Raw genomic sequence first — 20,135 nt, forward strand, 5'->3', positions numbered from 1 at the left:
CTCAGCGCTTATTCCGCAACGCAACTCAATCAACCTTTGTCGGTTACTAAGTCGGCCAGACACAAAATTCCACTTGCCGCAACCCGTTCGGACAAACATAACTTGCGTAAAACTACTCGACAAAAGCACGTCCGCTACTGCGATTGACTTCGACCACAGCATCTAGCTCTCCATCCACCCAAGAGTCTCATTAATCCAAACTGGCCTAGCCTAGGCACCCAACAAATATACTTCCTGGCGACTTCAGTGGCTATTTAGCGATTCCTTTTGCCGTCGCCCATCGTTCGCCGTGTTTCTCTAAATATGATTTATCACCCTCTTCATTTTTGCTTATCTCGTATCCTGCCCTTTGGCTAAGCACTGGCTCGACTCATCAGAATTGTCTCTCGGAGTTATGCACCGAATTTGCTAATAATTGCTATGCCTTGGTGTTATGCGCCGTTGCGGTCTCCCATTGAGGGAAAATGCAGACGCGGCTCGTGAAGCTCACGTGCTCCGTCTCGGACTGTCTCTCCGCGCCCCTGCAGTTTAGCATCGAGATGCTCGTCTTGAATGTTGATGCGCCTTTGGCATTTGACGGTCGCCTTGATACCCACGATCGGCTACCGCCCCCTTTGATCGTAAGCTTCCCTCTCCCTTCACCCGTCGGTAAGACCCACTCTTTTTGATCGGAACTCTCTCGGAGAGCCGCAACGCGAGATGTCACGATCGTCCCTCAGATCTCTCGACTTTCCTGAAGTTGAGGCCAACTTATGCTGTGTGTGTTCGACATATACTGGCCTTGTCAACTCAGTACAAGGACATTCACACAATCGGTAGTCTCGCGTGTACAAGTACAAATAATATTATCTCATGCGGGGGTACTCAGGCTCAGGATTGAACACGAGTTTTAGATTCTTGCTCGGCTATCCGGTCCCATCAATTCCACAGCGCAATGACCCTTTCGTTCTCGATCTCATGTCAAAACAAGTATATATACACGGCAGCATAATGCAGTGTGCCGCCCAACATAATCTCCTCTCATTCCTCGAGGCGCTTTTGTCAACCAACGTCGCTTGCCTGTCTCGTTCGTCTTAAACTTGACACTCAAGCTTTGTTGCATTCATCGCAATGGTGACGGATGTGCAGGTCGCTGGACCTTCGAGAGCTCCGACGTCCCGTTCTAATCGGCGCCCTTCGACTTCTCCGGACCACCGACGACGACCCGACAATATCAATAAAGCAGGACGCATTGGTGGAGCACCTGCCTCTGCTTCGTTTCTGAGGCTCGACACAGACGCGCCCGCGTTTGTGACTCAAAGAAGCGCGAGCGACCCTGTCATTCTGAACTCACCCGTGTCAAAGTGTCCTACAAGCTTTCTCCCGTGGAGCAGCCGATTTACAGGGTACGTTCACATTCACGACTTTTCCCACCAGTTAAATTGAACTCCCGTTATTTGTGTTTAACCAACCAGAAATGCAAATTCGACACCCTCATTGCCTCCTCGTGTTGGTTCAGAAATAGCACAATCTCCAGCTGCGAGTCCATCTGCAACTACATCTACATCTACATCTACATCTACCCCAGTTGCGCCATTGAATTTCAATCGACGACATCGCCGCAAGAGCCAGAGTATGACGAGGATTGAGACGGAGATGACGGATTACAAACGAGACGCGGCGCGCACCTTCGACGCGTCTGTGATGCACGTTCCTCAAGCACATTATCTGCAAGGGAGTATCGAACCCTGTATTACGCGACGTCAAAGTCTGCCTGATACTTCCCTGTCATCAGAGGCGGGGGATGGAAGTTTGAAACGCCTCCCGAGACCGCTACCCCCAGTACCTCGAGAGGTCTCCCGACCTGGCTCCCCAGCTTCGTCGATTTCTTCCTTCAGTTCTGCTAGTTGCCCTCGACCTCTGCCTACTCCTCCAAATCAGTCTCCTGCCAATGCGATCTCTCCAATCACTTTTACACCAGCTACTCCTCTAACGTCCCCGGACGACACGTTTCCTGTGCTCTCTACACCACCTCGTACGACTAAGAAGCTTCTCGTACCTCCGTGCTCACCACCCGAAACGGACCCGGCAAACGCAGCCCCGCTCTCCCCCCTCTCAATTATCACAGACCTCTCAAACATTTCCCGTGCGACGTCTGGTGTAAGTCCTCGCAGCCCGCGCGGAACAGGCCCTGCAGCACGCAAGCGTCACCAAATACACGCGTCCCCTTACAAATTAGCTCGTAACCCAACGCGTTTCAGCACAACTTCTCTTTCTTCTCAAATATCTGTCCCTCCCGTCCCACCAGCCGCAGAACTACGTCGACGGAACCGCGACAAGATGGCAAAGCTCATTCGCGTACTCGGTGAAAGTCCCCCCACCGAACTCGTATTCCCCACAGAATACGACGATCGTACCTCTTCCGATTTCGGAAAAGGAAAACGAGGAGGAAGAGGAAGAAGAGGGGGAAGGGAATCTACAGACACGATTAAGGAAGAACCCGCAGAGTTCCACGTTCCGAAAGTCCTAGAACCCTTACGTCGAAGTCTGAGCCTTAACGATTCGTCAAGTAGCGTCTTCGGCAAGATGAAGAAATCCCTCTCTGACCCTGATGCAGGTCACGGCGTCCGCGTACAGTCTCCCACGGCTCCAACCTCAACAACAACTTCCTCTCGCCTAAATCTCAATCCGCCTTCTTCGTTCCTCCGGTTACGAACGAAAAAAGGAAGAGCAGACATCGATAAAGCGCCTCGATACGTCGTTTCGTTATTCGGTACAGCTGAGTCAGGGGCTGCTTCGACGACGACGACGTCTGATGGAACCGGAACTGGGACTGGGACTGGGACTGAGAGGTTGACGTTCAAGTTGAATGCAGCTACGCCGAAGATGAAGCCTACAGGCTCGTATTTACGTGGAGCGTATAAGACGGATGCGAAACCTGTTGAGGTGAAACTTCCGCCTTTGCCTTTACCGACTATGAACCCGTCTCTTGATTCATTGGGTTCGAAGCATTGGATTAGGGAGACGGGGGAGAGCAGGTGGGAGGTTGATGATTATGAGAATGTTGTTATGAGTTTGAGGAAGTTGTGAGCTTGGTCTTTCTCTTCTCTGGAGTCCTTTTCTTGGTCCTGTGTCTTTGTTTTGCGAAGGAAATGCATCCCCTCCTAAGTCTTTGAATCTCTTCCTTTAATTCTTTTTTCCTCCTTTCCCTCGACGAACGAATTGACTTCACGTCTAACTTAACACTTGCTATTTATCATACGTTTCGCACTACTCTGTTTATCCTCCCGATATTGCAGTTCATACTTTGTCATTTCAGCCCTCCGCAAACTATGCATTTCACGTCTCTCCCTTATAACGATTATCTTATCCTATCTTTCTCTTCTTCCCCCACTCTGGCACTCTCGTTATTATCCTTGAAGTTTTCTATTTTTACTCCCCTCCCCCCTCTCCCCATCTTCCTCGCTCGCTGTCGCTCTCAAAGCAAAAAAATCTCGACGATCTTTGAAAGACGAACATGAACAGGCTCCTTCGGCATTGATTGTACGATGTTAACGTAACGGGTTTCTTCTCTACATTTCTTTTCCTGTGTTTTTTCCTGTGTTTTCCGTGTTTTCTGTCTAGCGTAAATACATGTATTCCTTGATGGAGTAGGAATTTCCATTATTAATATTATCACTTTCGTTTGGATGATCCGAGTTTGTTTGTCCAACAAAGATTAACGTTATGAAATTATAAAAAGAAAAGGCAGTAGTGACTCATCTCAGTCAGTTAGAAGCAAGAAAAAATCCATTTGTTTGGAAAAGGGGGCGAACATCAGTATCGACAATGGCCGCCAATCATCAAGCATGCGCAGTCTGAGAGAAAAAAGAACGCTAAGGAGTGTTTTTTTATTTTTAAATAGAGCCCGAGAGTAGAAGTAATCATCATCAACAGCGAATCAGTACATCAATTTTAATTTTTAAGGGACAAATAAATGTCAAAGGGTTGAGGAAGGGACAGTGAGTGCCACGAAGGACTTGTCTTGCGTCGTGGAATCATATCACCTCGGGATGCATGGGAAAGTGAAAGAATCTTTACTGTTTTGTCATATGTTTTGATGTGCACTGACATAAGGAGGAGGGATGTGTCCTCGAGAGAATATCTTGAAAGGGTCGACACCGCTTGGGATACAATGATGTTATCATGTTTCTGCAGTCTAGAGACATGATCTTCGCTGACTAGAACGCAACTCTGGTTAATGGATGAAGCGAGAGCGAAGTCTCAGATAAGTACTTGACTTGGAAACGAGAGACACCTCGAAGGAGATAACTTGCCGTTAACGACATCGAGGCAACTAGAGAAGAGAAGAGAAAATGTACCCGCTCCAAGAAATGATGAATAGTCTCGAAAGGGTCAACGTTGCTTGGGATACTACGTACTAACGAAACCTTCTCGAGCGAGCGCAACTCTGGTTTATGGATAAAGCGAGGTCTCAGATACTTGGAAACGAGACAACACTCAAAGGAGATAACTCACCGTCTGACCATCGTTTACTTCGAGCCTCTCAACGCACAACACAAAGGAAAAAGTAAAAAAAATGCACCCGCTCCAAAAATGATAATGAATGTCGTAGATCTATCTCTATATATCTCAGTATTAATCTATCTAGGTAGGTAAAAGGTTAACGGGCCAGTGCTGTGCGGGATGACGCATTTGATTTCGAGTCTCCAGTGTCTCCAGTGTAATGTAATGCAAGTCACTAGGAGACAAGACTCTAGTAACAGTAAGCACAGCAAGCAGGCAAGTCAAGAGTCAACCTCCATCAAAACAAGTCATAACAACGGGCTCTACACCCCTATCTGCGCAGTATAAAACTTACCCTGAGACGGCCGAGTCTGCATAATCAGGGTGTTTATGATCGGGTTCGGAGTGCGGGGTATAGGCCTTTTCGCCCGTGTGCTATTACGCGTTTATGTTGTCATAGGCTATGGATCATTAGACAGGCACAAAGGATACAAGGGAGGTTAAGCTGAGCGCAAAAGAAACTAAAGTGCTAATTCCACCGAGAGGACCTAGGCCTAGACGAGATAGCCAAGGCAATTTGAGTTAGTGATTTTATCTTGTACATATAAGTCCAAGTGTGTATGTGTACTTAAATTTTACCCCCGATGTCCTATACGAATATATCATGCACTGCAGGGACGGGACAGCGTCTAGCTATTGCACGGGGTGTTCGTGTAGGAAAAGCCTAGGTAGACGAATAACTTAACCCTGTCATCCTAAAGCCTCGAGGTCATCGTTATATATCATGAATTGTCTTTTTGAAATGAAATGACTGAAGTCGTGGTCGAATGGAGTATTGGTGGATCGGGGAGAGTTTGTTTGTTTGGAGGACTCACAGCATGTGTATGTAAATTCAAATTGGTCCCTTTGGTAAATCGCTTGTCTTTGGATTTTCTATTCCTATGTATGAATACTATTAGACGAAACGTTGCAATAAAGTCAAATTAGAGTATTTGTGTTTGGATACTCGATCGAAGGTGTTCTGTATTGTGTCCGTCCCCGAAATTATAATTTCATACCAGCCTGAGAGCGTCGGGGATATCAAACACGAGGACGGTTTGCATAGTCATGCAGGATGAAATCTACACGATGGTACAGGGGTAAGCCGGGTAAGCCACCCCGAGTTCCGTATCCTCATTTCATTTGACACTGCAGTTCTTCAGGTTCGGTGCTTCGGGGTGGTGGCGAAGGGTTAAGCCTCGAGGTAGCTGAGCTGAAGTCAGTCATGATTAGAACTGCTTGTCTTTCCGGCATGGCATCAATCATGAATTTACACAGATTCATGAAATGAAATATTTAAAATTAATCGCTCATTCAAATGGGGTTAAAGACGATATTTGATTATTTGACCTACTTTGGACGTTCCGAGTCCCGGCCGAGGATGGGAAGAACGAGGAGTCACAGAAGCAGCTTTGTTTAGACAATAAGACAAAGAAAACATGTTTCTTTGTTTGTGTAATGAGAAATGATGCGGTGAAAGCTTTGTGGTCTGGGAACCGAGTTGTGGTCGGGGAAAAACAAACTAAAGGAAGGCTATTTGGTGCTGTTTGGATAAGGTACGGTGGGCAGATCAGTGCATTAATGATTTTATGATCGGCCCGAGACTTCTTCGTGAGGGCCACTTTCCCGGTGTGGTGAGCGTAAATGAAAACGATAACTTCGGATAAGCTGTGCATTGGCTAACTTGGGAATCTGAAGTACAGAATAGCACACCGCTTTTACAGATTTATAACAGATATGATTGGAGGGGCAAACAGCTCGACGGCATACCCTCAGATGGAGTTGCTTTATTGACTTTATTCATGTAGCTCTTGGGACGAGTATGTGCTCGTCATCTTCTACTAGGCATCCGACTACAAGCTGATCGCTTTCTCGATAGCTTTTCCCAAGACCTCCGTCGTCCCTTTTCCACCCATATCAGGGGTCAATAAATCCTCACCCCCTTGCTTCAATCTATCCTGGGCATCACCGAGGACATTCTCTATGGCAGCTAGCACCGCTGCAGCTGCTTCCGTTTCGCCCAGATGCTCCAGCATCATCTGACCAGCCCATATCATACCTACAGGATTCGCTATGCCCTTTCCAGCGATATCCGGCGCGCTACCATGAACAGGCTCGAAAAGTGAGGGCATCCACTCCTTGTCTGAGCGCTTGGCGACCGGGTTCAGGTTCGCCGAAGGTGCGATCCCGATGGTGCCTGTACAAGCTGGTCCGAGATCGGAGAGGATGTCGCCGAAGAGGTTTGACCCGACGACGACGTCGAATATGTGCGGCCGCAAGACGAAATGTGCACAAAGGATGTCGATATGGTATTTATCTACCTTGATGTCTGGGTATTCTTTTGCGATTTCCGCGACTCGTTCGTCCCAATAGGGCATAGTGATACTAATTCCATTACTCTTCGTCGCGCTTGTAAGTTTCTTCGCAGGTCGTGCTCGTGCACGTTCAAACGCAAATCGTATAACCCGGTCGACTCCTACCCGAGTGAACACCGTATCCTGAATGACCGTCTCCCGCTCCGTGCCCTCAAATATCTTTCCACCAATAGAAGAGTACTCTCCCTCGGTGTTCTCTCGCACCGTCAAGAAATCAATTGACCCTGGTCTTGCATTTGCAAGCGGTGACGGCACCCCACGCATGAGGCGACACGGGCGTAAATTAATAAATTGATCAAATTCGCGACGGAAGCGGAGAAGGCTGCCCCACAATGAAATATGATCTGGGACGCGAGCTGGGTCACCGACTGCTCCGAAGTAAATTGCGTCGCATTGTTGGAGGAGTGACTTCCAATCGTCAGGTAGCATCTTGCCGTGCTTGAGGTAATAATCGCAGGACGCCCATTCGTAATGCCGGAAGTTTAGTGTGAAGCCGAAACGGCTGGCTGCAGCTTCGAGGCAACGTAAGGCAGGAGGAGTCACTTCGAGACCGATTCCATCTCCTGGTAGTACTGCAATTGTGTAGCTGCGCTTGTTACTATCATTGGTGGTATCAGTGGCCATGACTGTCGCCTGGTGAGAAGTGATTAAGGAGGCACATGAGTGAATACCGTCCGGCCCGAGAAGTCAGAAGCATTGCTGCAGTAAGTAACTTTAAGCTCAGTCGAGCCGGAAACTTCGCATAGACTCTCCAGTGCAGCACAGAGTGGACGGATTGAAAGAAATGGGCATCATGCACCAGGGAGCAAGAGTTAAGAAAGGAAAGCCCGCCTTCCATCAAAATCTGTTCATCGTGATTTTAGGATTTAATTCCCCCGAAAACATGCTTCCAACTTTCGAGACGAAAAGGCTGAGACCGAACCGACACGTAAAAAGCTCTCTCTTGCTCTCCTATTCCGTCGTCGTCGCCCAGTATCCGCAGCTCTGAGTGTAAAGCAGTGTGACAGCTAACACAGAGTCAGGTAAGTAAGAGCCATTGCAGTAAGCGGGAAAAGAAAAATGCTTATGACCTGATTTGGAAACGTAATGTAATGACGGACACGCAGCAGCGCGGTGCAGAACAGAACAGCAGCAAGCTCACATTTATTGGCAGCCTCTCTCTCTCTCTCTTCCTCCGTCTCTCCATCTCTCCCCATCATGGCCACTCTTACGCGCACTCGAGAGCTGTCGGCGCCGGCGCAGACAAATGCTCATTCACTCCTTGATTCACACATCCCTTCCCCATTCCCGTCCCAGGTGCTTGAGAGAGAACGAGAAGAGCAAGGCATTCTTGACGAGCTTGCGAATGAAGACCTCGATATGGACCCATTTGCTGACCAGATGGCAGATGATCAGGAGCTTCCAAGGATAGATACTATCGAGTGCAGTAGCCTGCAGAGTCAAACGGGCTCGCAGGAGCAGGAGGCGGAGAGTACAGCGGAGGTGAGTTTACAACTGCTATTTAGTTTATTATTTTCATTTCTTAACGTCATCCTGCCGTACACAGACGGAACTACTACCAACTCTAGCTCACGTTCAGCAATCGTGCTTAATGACTTTAAACAATTTACTCTCAGGCGTTCTGAACTCGGCGCCGAACTGGCAGCCTATTCTCCCTCCTCGCAGACACTCCATGCCCTCGCGCCCGGAGAACACCTCCGCTGACGAACCTTCATCTGCATTACAAACATTGCTTGCAAACTTACGCAACAGTGATTACAGTCAAATGTCCGAAGCTTCCTCCAGCTCCGCTGACGATTCGGTACTCATTTCCGAGTTGCAGAGGCGAGTAGAGACCTTGTCACACGAGCTCGCTCCTTCGGACGCACAGCTCTCCCGCGCGTTAATTTCTCTACTCGCACATGTCAATCGACTTGCCTCTATTGATCCCAAGCTGTTCGGCGCCCGAGCACCTAGTACGTCACTTGATGTACTGACGGTGCGCCCACAGTTTGATATCTATGACCAATTGTCCCGTCAAGTCCTGGACCTTCAAATTCAACGCCTAGATACGAATATTGATGGGCTCGTGCGCGATGTTACCCCGCAGCGTAAGGTGGAGATTGCGCTCTTATGGACCAAGATAGACCAAGAACTCGAAACTGTCTCCAACCTATGCCGACAGCGCAACGAATCGTTAGCTCCGGTTCCCTACAGCCCTGGCGGCCTTCCACCGGAGTACGACTACGACCATGAGGACGACGAATCGCTCCTTCCGCCAGAGTACGACCACGCATATAGTGCGCACTCAGCAACAGAGAAGGAGAAGAACCCGATACACTCGCATCAACACGTGCAAGGTTCCGATGTTGCGAACGAGAAGATACGGATGGACTTCGATGCTGTCACGATGGCGATCGACCGTTTGTATCTAGTGGCGCCGCAATTGCATAACCAGCGAGTTGAGCTTCGGAAGAGTAAGGTGGATGAATTGGAGCGTGCGAGGCTTGCGGGACCGTCTTTGTTACGGAATGCGGAACGCTTGGCAAAGGGGAAAGAGAAAGAGAAGGATGTCCGAGAGCTGGAGAAGATCTTCGACATGGTCGGCAAGGCCTCCAGTCGACGAATGGACGATCAGTCCGTTGATCTAGACCCTGATATGAAGACCCGTATTGAGAGATCAATACAGAGAGATAAAGCAAAGGTATTGTCCATCTCGCTTAACTCAACTTTCTTTTACTCAGAGCTATTTTAACTGACTTGACCCTGTGGTTGGCAGCGCGACGCCTTCGTCGAGCACCTCCTATCACATTCAAATTCGCGCAGGATTGATTCCCAGGATGCCACCTTCCAATCTGATCAAGTAAAGAGCGACGATGCGCTGCTTACGCTTCCTGAATTTATCCGAGAGAAGGTCCCTGAGGAGTTGCAACAGGAGCTTGAGCGTGATCCGGAGGCGTTATTGACGTTATCGGAGATTGTGAAGGAGCCTCCGCCTGCTAAGGCGCCAAAGGCTTCACCGTCGTCGGAAAACTTGAAGGGTTCGAAGAAACACTTCAAGGTTTTAACAACAAAAAGGAATAGGAGTCTTTCCGCCCCTCCCCTATCATGGCTGATCCCTTCCCTTAGCCGAACTCCCTCTTCATCCCGTCTCTCTCAATCTACTAACGACAGCTCTAGCGTCGCAAAACGTGCGCTCTTCCGTTGTTTATTGATTCTCTTGTAGTTACTAACGAGTCTGGACCACAGGACTTACTGTTCGGTATGTCGCAGAACATCACGAAAACCTAAACCACGTTCTCGTATTCATAGGCGTAGATGAGGGTATGAACCCTGGTGTAGACCTGGAAGCCGACGTTCTTCCAAGCGTTGGGGACCCAACTGTCGGAGACAAGTTGACCTTAAGATGTGGACCCAGCTCTTCCGCACCCCTCAGTCTACCAGTGTTAGTCCCCTCTGGAAAAGCAGCCATTCAAGTACAAGGCGGGCATTATGAGATTAAGTTCCCTCTCTCAGTACCCAGTCCTCGATCTTCCAACGTACCCACCAGCTCGCTCATGTACCGACGAGACGGATTCGAAGTCACCAACAGCGACCCATCTTACCCATCTCAACTCCTCGACGCAGCACAAGTAGCAGAGATGGACCCGACATCCTTCATCTGCGCTTCTTGTTCATCCGCGCTAGTCCAAGCTCAGGCACCACCAAGCCAAGGGGGGAAGTTATCTTACCTCGACTTGCCGTCGGAACATTGGGCGGAGTTGCTTGAAGCATGGATGTGTCATCCGGATCAGAAACTCGTGGATAGTATTGCGAGACATGGTAGGGGTTTCTGGCCGAAGCCTGGACAGGCTTTTGTTGGAGGGAGTTATTTCTTATTCGATGAGTCTGCGGTGTCTCGCTTGAACCTACGTGTTCTTGATCCTATCAAGGTAGGTCTATCTCCATCTAACTTCTCATCCTTCTTTCTCTTTGCTATTATTATTTTTGTTCGCGGACGGAAAGAAGGCCGACATTGGAATTTCTACCAATGGGCGACGTCTCTAACTGTGATACCATGGAGATGGAAGCCATCGAGAAGCCCAAGTAGGTTTCCTCTGGCTGAGGCCTTTCATGGCCCAGTTGGAGCGTCGTCAAGCTTTGCTTTCGGCTGATACAAAGCGTCCAATATTAAGCAGCGTATAGTTACGTTCTTGAGTTAACAACTCTCAGGTCTTGAGGTTAACTGTCTGGGAGCTACTCTTGAGGATACATTATTTTCATTTTCCATCTTTTCAATTTTTTTTAAATATTCATATTCGGCTTTATTTGTTTAAGGGGAAAGGCATGCTGATTATAACTTTGTTGTACAGGGAGACGAGTGGAAACGCGTACAGTGCATTTGCGGAGCCGTGATTGGGCGATGCCAATCTCACCCTGTAGAAGGCGACGAGTCTCAACAGTCAATGGTATATCGTATCCCGAAGTATGCGTTGCGGCCTGTAAGCTTGACTTCCGAGTAAGTACCACTTCCTCTCTTGTTCCTCCCTTATTGCAGAACTGTATGAGTCAATATATTGAATTTTAAAATGAATATCGCAGGCCTGTCCGCGTTCCACTCTCAGCGTTCATCTTGGAGGATATGCTAGAGCTCGTACGCGCACACGCTACGTATCGATTCGTCATTCTTGACGAAGAGGAGGAGCGGCCTAGGTTACTCGTACGTCTCAATCTCGTATCTCTCATCATCGGCAACATTCATAGGCTGATCCAATCGACGTGTACTTTCGTACATAGATATGGCTATTCAAACCCCATATGCATCTCTCATACGCAACGACAGCTCAATACGCTCTCCCACGTACAGGCTCCGTACACGCATCGAAAGTACTCTTCAAAATCCTCCAAGTCGGGTCAGAAGGTCAAGGTCAAAGTCAAGGAAACCTTCCACCCACTCCTCCTTCATCCGCAAGTAATATTGGTCTTAGTGGCCTTAGTGGGAGTAGTGGGAATAGTAAGAAATCCCCACCAAGTTCACCCCGCTCTCAACCATTCAACCTAGAGAGCATACTCCAAAAATATCCAGGCTTCCCACAGGCCGAGAGATTGTTATACCCGCTTGACGTGTGTCAGCGGTTGATGGCGTTGTTGAAGGAAAGTAATACGGCGTATCCGTTTGGTGTGAGGGTTATGACGGGGTTGTTGGCTGGGTGGTTGCAGCGAGTGTGAAAAATTAGTGGTTTGAGGTTGGTTGCAGAGATAGTGGTGTTTTGATTTGAGTTTTAAACCGTTTCTTGTGACACGCTGTTGTTTCTTGCTTTCCTGCTTTCAGTCATTTCTTGGTCATTTCTTCATTTTTTCCTCGTCATGCTTTCCTTTTCCTCTCTATAGTGTTTCGTTTTACGTAGATTGAAGATATCCGACTCGTGTATGCATTCGATTGACTACATAACCTGCACTCTCGCCCTCTCATCCTCTCATCCGCACTGTTCTTATCAATACCTTCCCTTGAGTCCTGTAACGTATTTCTGACACGTACAAAATTATTGTTTTCCTTGTTCTTGGTAAATATACGTATAATGACATAAAATATCTATTCAAATGACTAACACTGTTGTCCTTTGGCACAAGTAACAGTATTTCTACGAGGTGCTACGGAATTCACCGTCTAGTTTCTACTCTGTAGGTGAGACGAGTATTAGTAATAGTATGGAACCATAAAAGTAGGATGAAAGGGCCAAGTCGGATCAGATTTTGTGCCTGAGGTACAATTGGAACGAAGATCAATATGTCCATCCACTTATTTGGCAACATAAAACCCTTCTGGAAGGAGGAAAAGCAAGGTGGTCATAATTAGGAACAGCAACAAGGCGGGCCAGTAAGGCTGGAAGCTATGGATATGTAATATAAGATTAACCACATGCTTCGACATCGATCCAAAAGAAGGAGAAATTGAATTAAATATAGAATGAGTTGGGAGAATCCATTGGGTGCAATACAATTACATAAATACATTACAGATTCTTTTGAAACCCTATTCGTGAATCTCGTAACTCGGAATCCATTACCATTAAATTACGGTCAAGCTCAGCGGCTACTGTGGTATCATACTAAGTGCATCACACATGGGATCTGATAATTGGCGGTTTAGATAGCACGCCGTTTCATACCGACGCGACAACTCTTTGGCCTCATAATGAATCCTTCGAAGACCTCGACCTGTGATAATTTTACATTTAGGCATATCAGAGGTGCCGCATAAGGTGACTGGAGGCGGAGAAACGTACAGGGTTCTCTGGTTCTTCCAGCACAAATTCGTACCGACGGAAGATCGAAGAGATAAAAATTTGTAGCTCCACGTTAGCCAAGACGCGACCTGCACATGCTCTGAGAAATACAATATTATATTATTAGGTAAATTTAAGCAGCAGAAGAGTCGGTACATTTTAAATACCAACCTTAGTCCATATGAATATGCATTAAACACCTTCTGCATAGTTGACTTATCCCCTTCAAACCACCTCTCAGGTCGAAATGTGTCTGCATCTTCTCCCCATACCTCCTTATCCCGGTGGATAGTGTACGTCGGTACGCTTAGAACCGTTCCCTCCGGGAAGTGTTTCCCACAGACGGTGAGACCACTGGCGGGAACGACGCGCGGTAAGCCGAGGCCTACCATTGGATGCACGCGTAGTGCTTCATTGATTACTGCCTCCAGGTAGGGAAGATGGTTGATTTGTGAGTATGTCGAGACGGAGTCATCTGATGGGCTCGGTGCTCCCAGAGCGTCGTCTAGCTCTTTCTGGAGTTTGGCTTGTACGGGTGGGTTTGCGATGATTTGGTATAATACCGCACATGTGGGGCTGAGCAATGGAATGACGTATATCAGTTAGTCGTGATTCCAATACAGATCGAGAACTCGGGAATTCGCTTACTTCGCGACCATGTCGGACCCGGCAATGAGTAAAAGAAGTCCATCGGCCGACAGCTGTTCTTTACTTAGTGGTTTGCCTTCATCATCTTTCAACTCCAATAAAGCGCTAAGTAGACCCAATGGCTCCGTGGGGCGTGCCAAACGTTTTGAAATAGCGAGGGTGGCAAAACCCGCAAGATCTCCCACATCCCTGTTACCTCTCGCATACCACGGAAAAAGACTTGCGATTGGTCGCCACCACGGAGGTAAAACGCCCAGTGAAGCGATGACTGCACTTCGGCCGTTCATGAGTTCCATGGCCGGAGCCTCTTTCACGGCGCAAATCGGCTTCTCAGTGTCGTGACTGCCTGTGATGCTACTCTGTCCATATTGCGCTATGACAGCGCTAGGTTCTAGCGCGACGGGTACGGTGTCTGTACCCTTGTGGACCATGTTGAATGGGGCTCCAAGGACTAAATCACCTGTGGCGGGAAGAAAGGAATGAGCATGTGGAGTTGTTGAATTAGAGGGAAACAAACCAATGATGTCGAAGCACATGTAATACAACCATGGCAATGCGTCAAACCAAACGCGACCATCGCGTCCTTTCCACCCACCCTTGCCTGCGTTACCTGTCAAGCCTTGTTTGCCTCCGTCGCACAACTTGTCCCACTGTTCAAAGAGCTCAGTGACGTGGCTATGGACGCAAGGCTCGAATCCAAGGACGCTTTTCTGAGAAAAAATGGGAGCGACTAATTTTCTCTTCATTGAATGATCCTCGCGATCGCGTGTTGTTAGGACAGTATGGCGAATAGCTAGAAACGCATCGTAGTAGTCCGATTTCAGAGTTCCGCTTCCGTGGCCGTAGACAATGTGAAGTGCTTCTGGATCACTGATGGAGACGTGATTCGGTGCCAGCCGTACAAAAAGACCTGGAAATGATGAAAAGGAGGAAATGTAAGTGTGTTGAGGCTCAAATGAGGATTGTTTCGAAGCAATTTCCGTAAAATATACGAGTTGCTCACCATATTTCTTGTGCAGCTTGTGCACAACCACGGACCTATTCCCGTGTGCAGCGACCCATCCGAGCCATGCATCCGAGAATCTAGCAAAGAAAGGACCAGTAATCCCGTTTCTCCGAATGAAATGAGAATCAACGAGGTACGGCTGCAGATATACCACAGCGGCGACAGCTAGGGCAGATGCACAAAGCTGAGAAGTGTTGAGCTGAGCAAGCGCGTCAAGAATATTCGGCAGCATCACACTTTGGGCTACGACTGGTTGTGAAAAGTGTGCTGCTGCTGGCTGCAACTTGAAAGCGATTGTGCCTCATTGTAAGACATGTTGAACCCTTTTTATCCAAGCCGTAGCAATGGGGGGTTCTCATGTGGGTAACTTCGGAAGTCAAGGTGTGTGGCGGGTTTCATACAAATGTAGGAGACACGGTCCAACTTGAATCGGAACACTCTCATGACATGTCTTCAAGGAAGAAACGAAGTTACATTAAGACAATATAGAAACGGTCGATCATTATTTCCGAATTCGGGAATGTTGCGTCACGTGCACGAAATTTTATCCGTTGACTGAGCCTTTCGGATCCGTAGATGAGTAAACAGTGGTGGCGAACACCCAGTTTTTGCCCGATCCCTTCCGCCCCGTTTTGTTACCTTACTCCGACGGGTTGAAGGACAAAGTCCATCTCTTGTGGTTCGTCGGTCTACTAGTGCACCCGATTTGTTGCGTTCGGCCGACGGATGAAGTTTCCCATCCATCATTCATCTCTGCTTCAGTATGAGAGCGTCAAGGAAGTTTGATCGGTAAGCCCGGATAATCTTGACTCTTGTTACAAAAAGAATTCTTGCGGAACATCCTTCTGCTACTTCGCACCTTAGTCGGACTGCTTCCCTCTGTAAAGCTTCTGTTCACCTGCGCGTGTAGACGAGATTACAGATGATCATCATTCGAGCACACGCAGTGTTATACTAGACGAAGGGGGTAAAGTCAAATTAAATCGCAAACTGACACACGAATCCGAGATTACGAACAAATTAAATACACGATAAAATCGTGAATTAGTCGTATTGTCGTTTCAGTCCGATGTGGCAGGCTATTGGTCTGCGGATGAAGGTCTTGTGGATCTCAAGCTATTGAGATTATTAATCATTCGGATTAAGAAGAAAAAGAAGGGATAACGGCGACTTACGGATTTGTCTGGCTCTTCGAGGATGATATCATACTTGTGGATGACCGAAGAAATTGTGTGTACAGCTCCATCATCGCCAAATTATGCCCTATACACGCCCTATAACCCGTGTCTCAACAGTTTCTTCGCTGGCACAAGAGTAGTATTGAAATAGTGAATACGAATCTGGGGCCGAACGAAAATGCATTGAAGGCGTTCTGCATAATAGAGGGGTCGCGTTCGAACCATCTCTCAGGACGAAAGACGTCTACATCCTCACCCCAAACTAAGGGATCACGATGTATTGTATACGACGGTACACTGACGCATGTACCTTCCGGAAACCGCTTCCCACACACGGTGAGGCCACTTTCCCCGATAACTCGTGGAAGGCCTTTGCCTTACGAAGGCTCTCATTGATCACAGCGTTGAGATATGGTAAGTGTTTGACCTGTCCATGATTCGCCGCGTCGCCAATTACATCGTTCAGCTCCATCTGGAGCTTGGCATGCTTTCACAGATTTGCTGCAATGTAATTATATTATCGCACATAGCGTACTAAATAAAACGGAAAACACGAGGATCAGATTGATACAGCCGGATACGTACCTTGAATCGGTATCAGATCCTGCGACGAGCTGCGTAATAGCGTCTTGGGTGAGGTCCTCCCTACTCGGCAGCCTTCCTTGTTCATCTTTGGTAAGAAAAAGGTTACTCAAAACATTGGCTCGCTCCGTCGGGAATGCTAAACGCTTTGCAACCGCTGCCACGGTAAACTCGCCGGGAGTGCGCCCAGAAAAGCGTTCAATCTGTTACGACTTTTTAATATCTCTATGGTATGTACCTCTTTTACTTCTATATGTTCGCTCTCAAAGCTGTCGGTATCTGCGCCTATTTTGCTCCGCCGGGCCAAGCAGGCTTTCTGGTCTACGGCTACCGGTGCAGTGTTACTTGCGTTACGAACATACCGAATGGAGATCCAAACGCAAGCACCTAAACAGACTTATAAGGATCTCCTTTGATTGTATGACTCGTATTAACGCGTACCAATGATGTCAAAGGCCAGGTAATTGAGCCAAGGCATAATGTCGAACGAAACGCGTCCACCTTGACCCTCCCAACACATATCGTCTTCCGTATCTAAAGGAATATTCAGTTTTCCGTCGCAGAGCTTGTCTAATTGCCCTAGGAAAAAGGTAATATGTATGTGAATATATGGCTCAAACTCCAAAACGCTTTTTAATGAAAAGGCATGCGAGATGGCCTTGCGCTTTCGAGCATGTTCCGTCCTCGAACGCGTACTGAAGATACTAGGCCGAACGGAGTTAAATACTTCGTAATAGTCTGATTTTAGTGTCCTGCTGCCGTGTCCGTAAACAACGTGAAGTGCTTCTGGATCGCTTATAGAGACATGGTTGGGTGGCATGCATGCATATTCCTGATTGATATTTCAGCTCTGGAAAGAGTGGATCAATCCGAAACTTGTAGCTTTGCGGACCGAAACGTAGCCGAATCATTCAATGCATTTTGTCTGTGCTATTCCCGGTGTGTGTTTGTATTGGTACAGAACGACCATTCTGCCTAGACGGTTGAGCTCAGATAAGATAAGGCTTCAGCAGCCAACGCCGATGCAAGTGCAATTTCGATGGCGAAGCCATGGACAAGCGAGATGCTAGTAAAGAGAATCAGACCAAGACTGTCCCCGTTGTACATGCATATACCAGAAAAGATACATGCCAAAAGCTGCAAATCGAACTTCACGTAATTATTCAGATAATATACTTCATTCATGCAAGATTTCACAACCACCACCTTGAATTTACCTATACCCTTACTTATTTGGTAAATCAACCGCATATTTTGATGAGTGAGGCATGTCTTATTTTATTCAAGACTTGTCACGGATTTTCATGCCAACGCGACATGTCAGCACCTTCCGTACCACGCCTTCATTGAATTCAAGCTAACATATTGGACAATTCATCCAAAGGGAACAAAGGAAAGAATCAGACATTGCAAGACAAGAAAAACATTACAAGAACGGCTCACTGGCTTGTCCACCCCTTCAAGTACGATTTCGTATCGATGGAAGATGGAAGATGCAAATAACTGAAGTTCCATCAAGGCTAGATTGCGTCCAATACATGCTCTATAGCCAATGTTATAATTAGTACAGTCGAATTAAGGGAGTACCAGCATAGCAGGGTGAGTACGAACCTTGGTCCAATCGAGAATGGATTGAACGCCTTTTGCATAACGGACTGATCACATTCAAGCCACCTCTCAGGACGGAACGCGTCTGCATCCTCACCCCACACTCCGGGATCTCGATGAATCGTGTATGTCGGCACACTGAGGATTGTCCCTTCCGGGAACCACTTCCCACATACGGTAAGACCACCTTTGGGGACAACGCGCTGAAGTCCGACGCCAACTGGCGCATGCAGACGTAAACCTTCATTAACTACCGCAGCAAGATACGGTAGGTCCTTGATTTGCGCGTACGTCGCTACGGCGTCATCAGAGGCAGCGAACGCCTCGTCGAGCTCTTTCTGCAGCCTAATTTGAACGCCAGGGTTTTTTGCAATGTAGTATGCTGTTGCAGATGATGTACTGCACGTTTCGAATTGTCAGTGAACGATTTAATGCTTTGGCATCAAGGAACCCTGTGTTCAAGAATTTGGCCACTTACTTTGACACAGTGTCTGAACCAGCTATGAGCATTGTTTGGGCATCTGAAGTCACTTCCTCCTTACTGAAGGGCTTTCCATGTTCGTCCTTCGACTGCTGGAGCTTGCTCAAAATGTCTGTTCTGTACGATGGAAATGCTAAACGCCTTGCAACTGCTGTGACGGTGAAACCCGCTAGGTCCTCCGAGCTCTGAAGGCATTCAGAAAATCGCGGTAGACGTCGCATAAATGGGCGAAATCGTGGTGGAAACGATCCCGCATGGGCATCAAAATTAGTACGATTGTTTAATACTTTCACGGCTTGGATTTCCTTCGTCTCAGTCTCGATGGCTGATTTTCCCGAACCCTGATCTGCGTCCTTCTGACCGTATTTATCCATAGATGCTTTCTGGTCCACCGTGATCTGGACTGTGTCACTTGCGTTACAAACCATACCGAATGGAAAGCCGAAAGCAAGATCGCCTTGGAGATATGGCTGTGGATAGGCCCATACACACGAATGCTGGTAGACAACTTACCTGTGATATCGAAGCCCAGATAGTTAAACCACGGCGCGACATTGAACCAGACGCGTCCGTCGTGCCCGTTCCAGCCATCCTCACCTTCAGCACCAGAGATTCCTTTCTTACCACCATCACACATCTTATCCCACTGCTCAAAGAGTTCAGCGAGATGAAGGCGGACGAACGGCTCGAATTCGGCGACACTCTTCTGCGAGAATACGTGAGCGATAGCTTTGCGCTTCCTCGAATGCTCAGCCTTTGAACGGGTCTCGAAAATGCTAGGACGAAAGGCGACGAAAGCATCGTAGTAGTTGGATTTCAATGTGCCGCTTCCCTGGCCGTAGACGGCCTGGAGTGCTTCCACGTCGCTAATGGAGACATGATTGGGTGCCAATCGTAAAAACGTTCCTATAGTTTACTATTTAGTATAGATGATTGTCTACTCTGCACAAACTCTCTGAGCAACCATGTTCAATATATTTGTACTCACCGAACTTCTTATGCAACTGGTGAACTACGATAGACTGATGTCCGCTGACTGCAACCCATCCGAGCCAGGTGCCAGAGAATCCAGCCAAGGACGGTCCTTTAATATCGTTTGACCGAATATGATACGGGTCGATAAAATACGGAACCAGGTGTACGACGAGTACGAGGACACCTAGGAGTGTAAAAAACAAGAAGACACTGTGCACAGTTATGCCTAGAATATTCGGAAGCATTGTGCTTTGACTTAGGATGACTGCAGTCATTGTGATACAAGATCACTGCGCTTTTGGGAGTCTGAGTTCCCAGCCGAACGTACATACGCTTTTATAGAGTTCCATATTATCCTAGTTTTCCCGACGGATGAATTTCGGTAGCAATCGTCACGAAGACAAGGTCGATTGGATTTTGGCTTTGCAACAGAGGAGTGATCTGAGTTAGCTGGTGGGGAGCCCATTAAGCTTTCGAACCCAAAACGAGTAGATTTGTGGTGATTTAGAGCAG

At 47.7% G+C, this 20,135-nt stretch overlaps 5 protein-coding genes across 5 annotated transcripts; 2 read left to right on the forward strand and 3 right to left on the reverse strand.

Moving 5' to 3' along the window:
* Nucleotides 1-1,110: 1,110 nt before the first annotated feature.
* Nucleotides 1,111-3,069, forward strand: FOMMEDRAFT_32408 (uncharacterized protein; the record flags this gene model as incomplete). Its single annotated transcript, XM_007271966.1, has 3 exons — nt 1,111-1,286; nt 1,345-1,385; nt 1,568-3,069. The coding sequence occupies 3 exons, from the start codon at nt 1,111-1,113 to the stop codon at nt 3,067-3,069; spliced, it is 1,719 nt and encodes a 572-aa protein (XP_007272028.1).
* A 3,113-nt stretch (nt 3,070-6,182) lies between these two features.
* Nucleotides 6,183-7,692, reverse strand: FOMMEDRAFT_24260 (tartrate dehydrogenase). Its single transcript, XM_007271957.1, has one exon. It carries the CDS (start codon nt 7,521-7,523, stop codon nt 6,378-6,380), a length of 1,146 nt encoding a protein of 381 aa, XP_007272019.1. The 5' UTR covers nt 7,524-7,692; the 3' UTR covers nt 6,183-6,377.
* Nucleotides 7,693-8,053: 361 nt separating this feature from the next.
* Nucleotides 8,054-12,086, forward strand: FOMMEDRAFT_115176 (uncharacterized protein; the record flags this gene model as incomplete). The annotated part of the gene is made up of 8 exons (XM_007272003.1): nt 8,054-8,381; nt 8,446-9,582; nt 9,658-10,069; nt 10,128-10,810; nt 11,231-11,376; nt 11,460-11,577; nt 11,655-11,770; nt 11,891-12,086. The coding sequence occupies exons 1-8, from the start codon at nt 8,097-8,099 to the stop codon at nt 12,084-12,086; spliced, it is 3,093 nt and encodes a 1,030-aa protein (XP_007272065.1). The 5' UTR covers nt 8,054-8,096.
* Nucleotides 12,087-12,725: 639 nt separating this feature from the next.
* FOMMEDRAFT_115179 (cytochrome P450 monooxygenase) lies at nt 12,726-15,147 on the reverse strand. Its single transcript, XM_007272004.1, has 6 exons — nt 14,796-15,147; nt 14,310-14,702; nt 13,793-14,252; nt 13,316-13,720; nt 13,145-13,244; nt 12,726-13,076 (listed from the first exon to the last, which is right to left on the reverse strand). Exons 1-6 carry the CDS (start codon nt 15,028-15,030, stop codon nt 13,005-13,007), a joined length of 1,665 nt encoding a protein of 554 aa, XP_007272066.1. The 5' UTR covers nt 15,031-15,147; the 3' UTR covers nt 12,726-13,004.
* A 695-nt stretch (nt 15,148-15,842) lies between these two features.
* FOMMEDRAFT_162664 (cytochrome P450) lies at nt 15,843-19,897 on the reverse strand (the record flags this gene model as incomplete). The annotated part of the gene is made up of 12 exons (XM_007272005.1): nt 15,843-15,914; nt 15,974-16,006; nt 16,135-16,352; nt 16,434-16,477; nt 16,562-16,761; nt 16,797-16,945; nt 17,000-17,390; nt 18,002-18,101; nt 18,170-18,565; nt 18,645-19,104; nt 19,161-19,553; nt 19,636-19,897. The coding sequence occupies 12 exons, from the start codon at nt 19,895-19,897 to the stop codon at nt 15,843-15,845; spliced, it is 2,718 nt and encodes a 905-aa protein (XP_007272067.1).
* Between the last annotated feature and the right edge of the window lie 238 nt (nt 19,898-20,135).

The sequence above is a fragment of the Fomitiporia mediterranea genome (genome assembly GCF_000271605.1).
Source record: "Fomitiporia mediterranea MF3/22 unplaced genomic scaffold FOMMEscaffold_20, whole genome shotgun sequence".
NCBI classification, from domain to species: domain Eukaryota; kingdom Fungi; phylum Basidiomycota; class Agaricomycetes; order Hymenochaetales; family Hymenochaetaceae; genus Fomitiporia; species Fomitiporia mediterranea.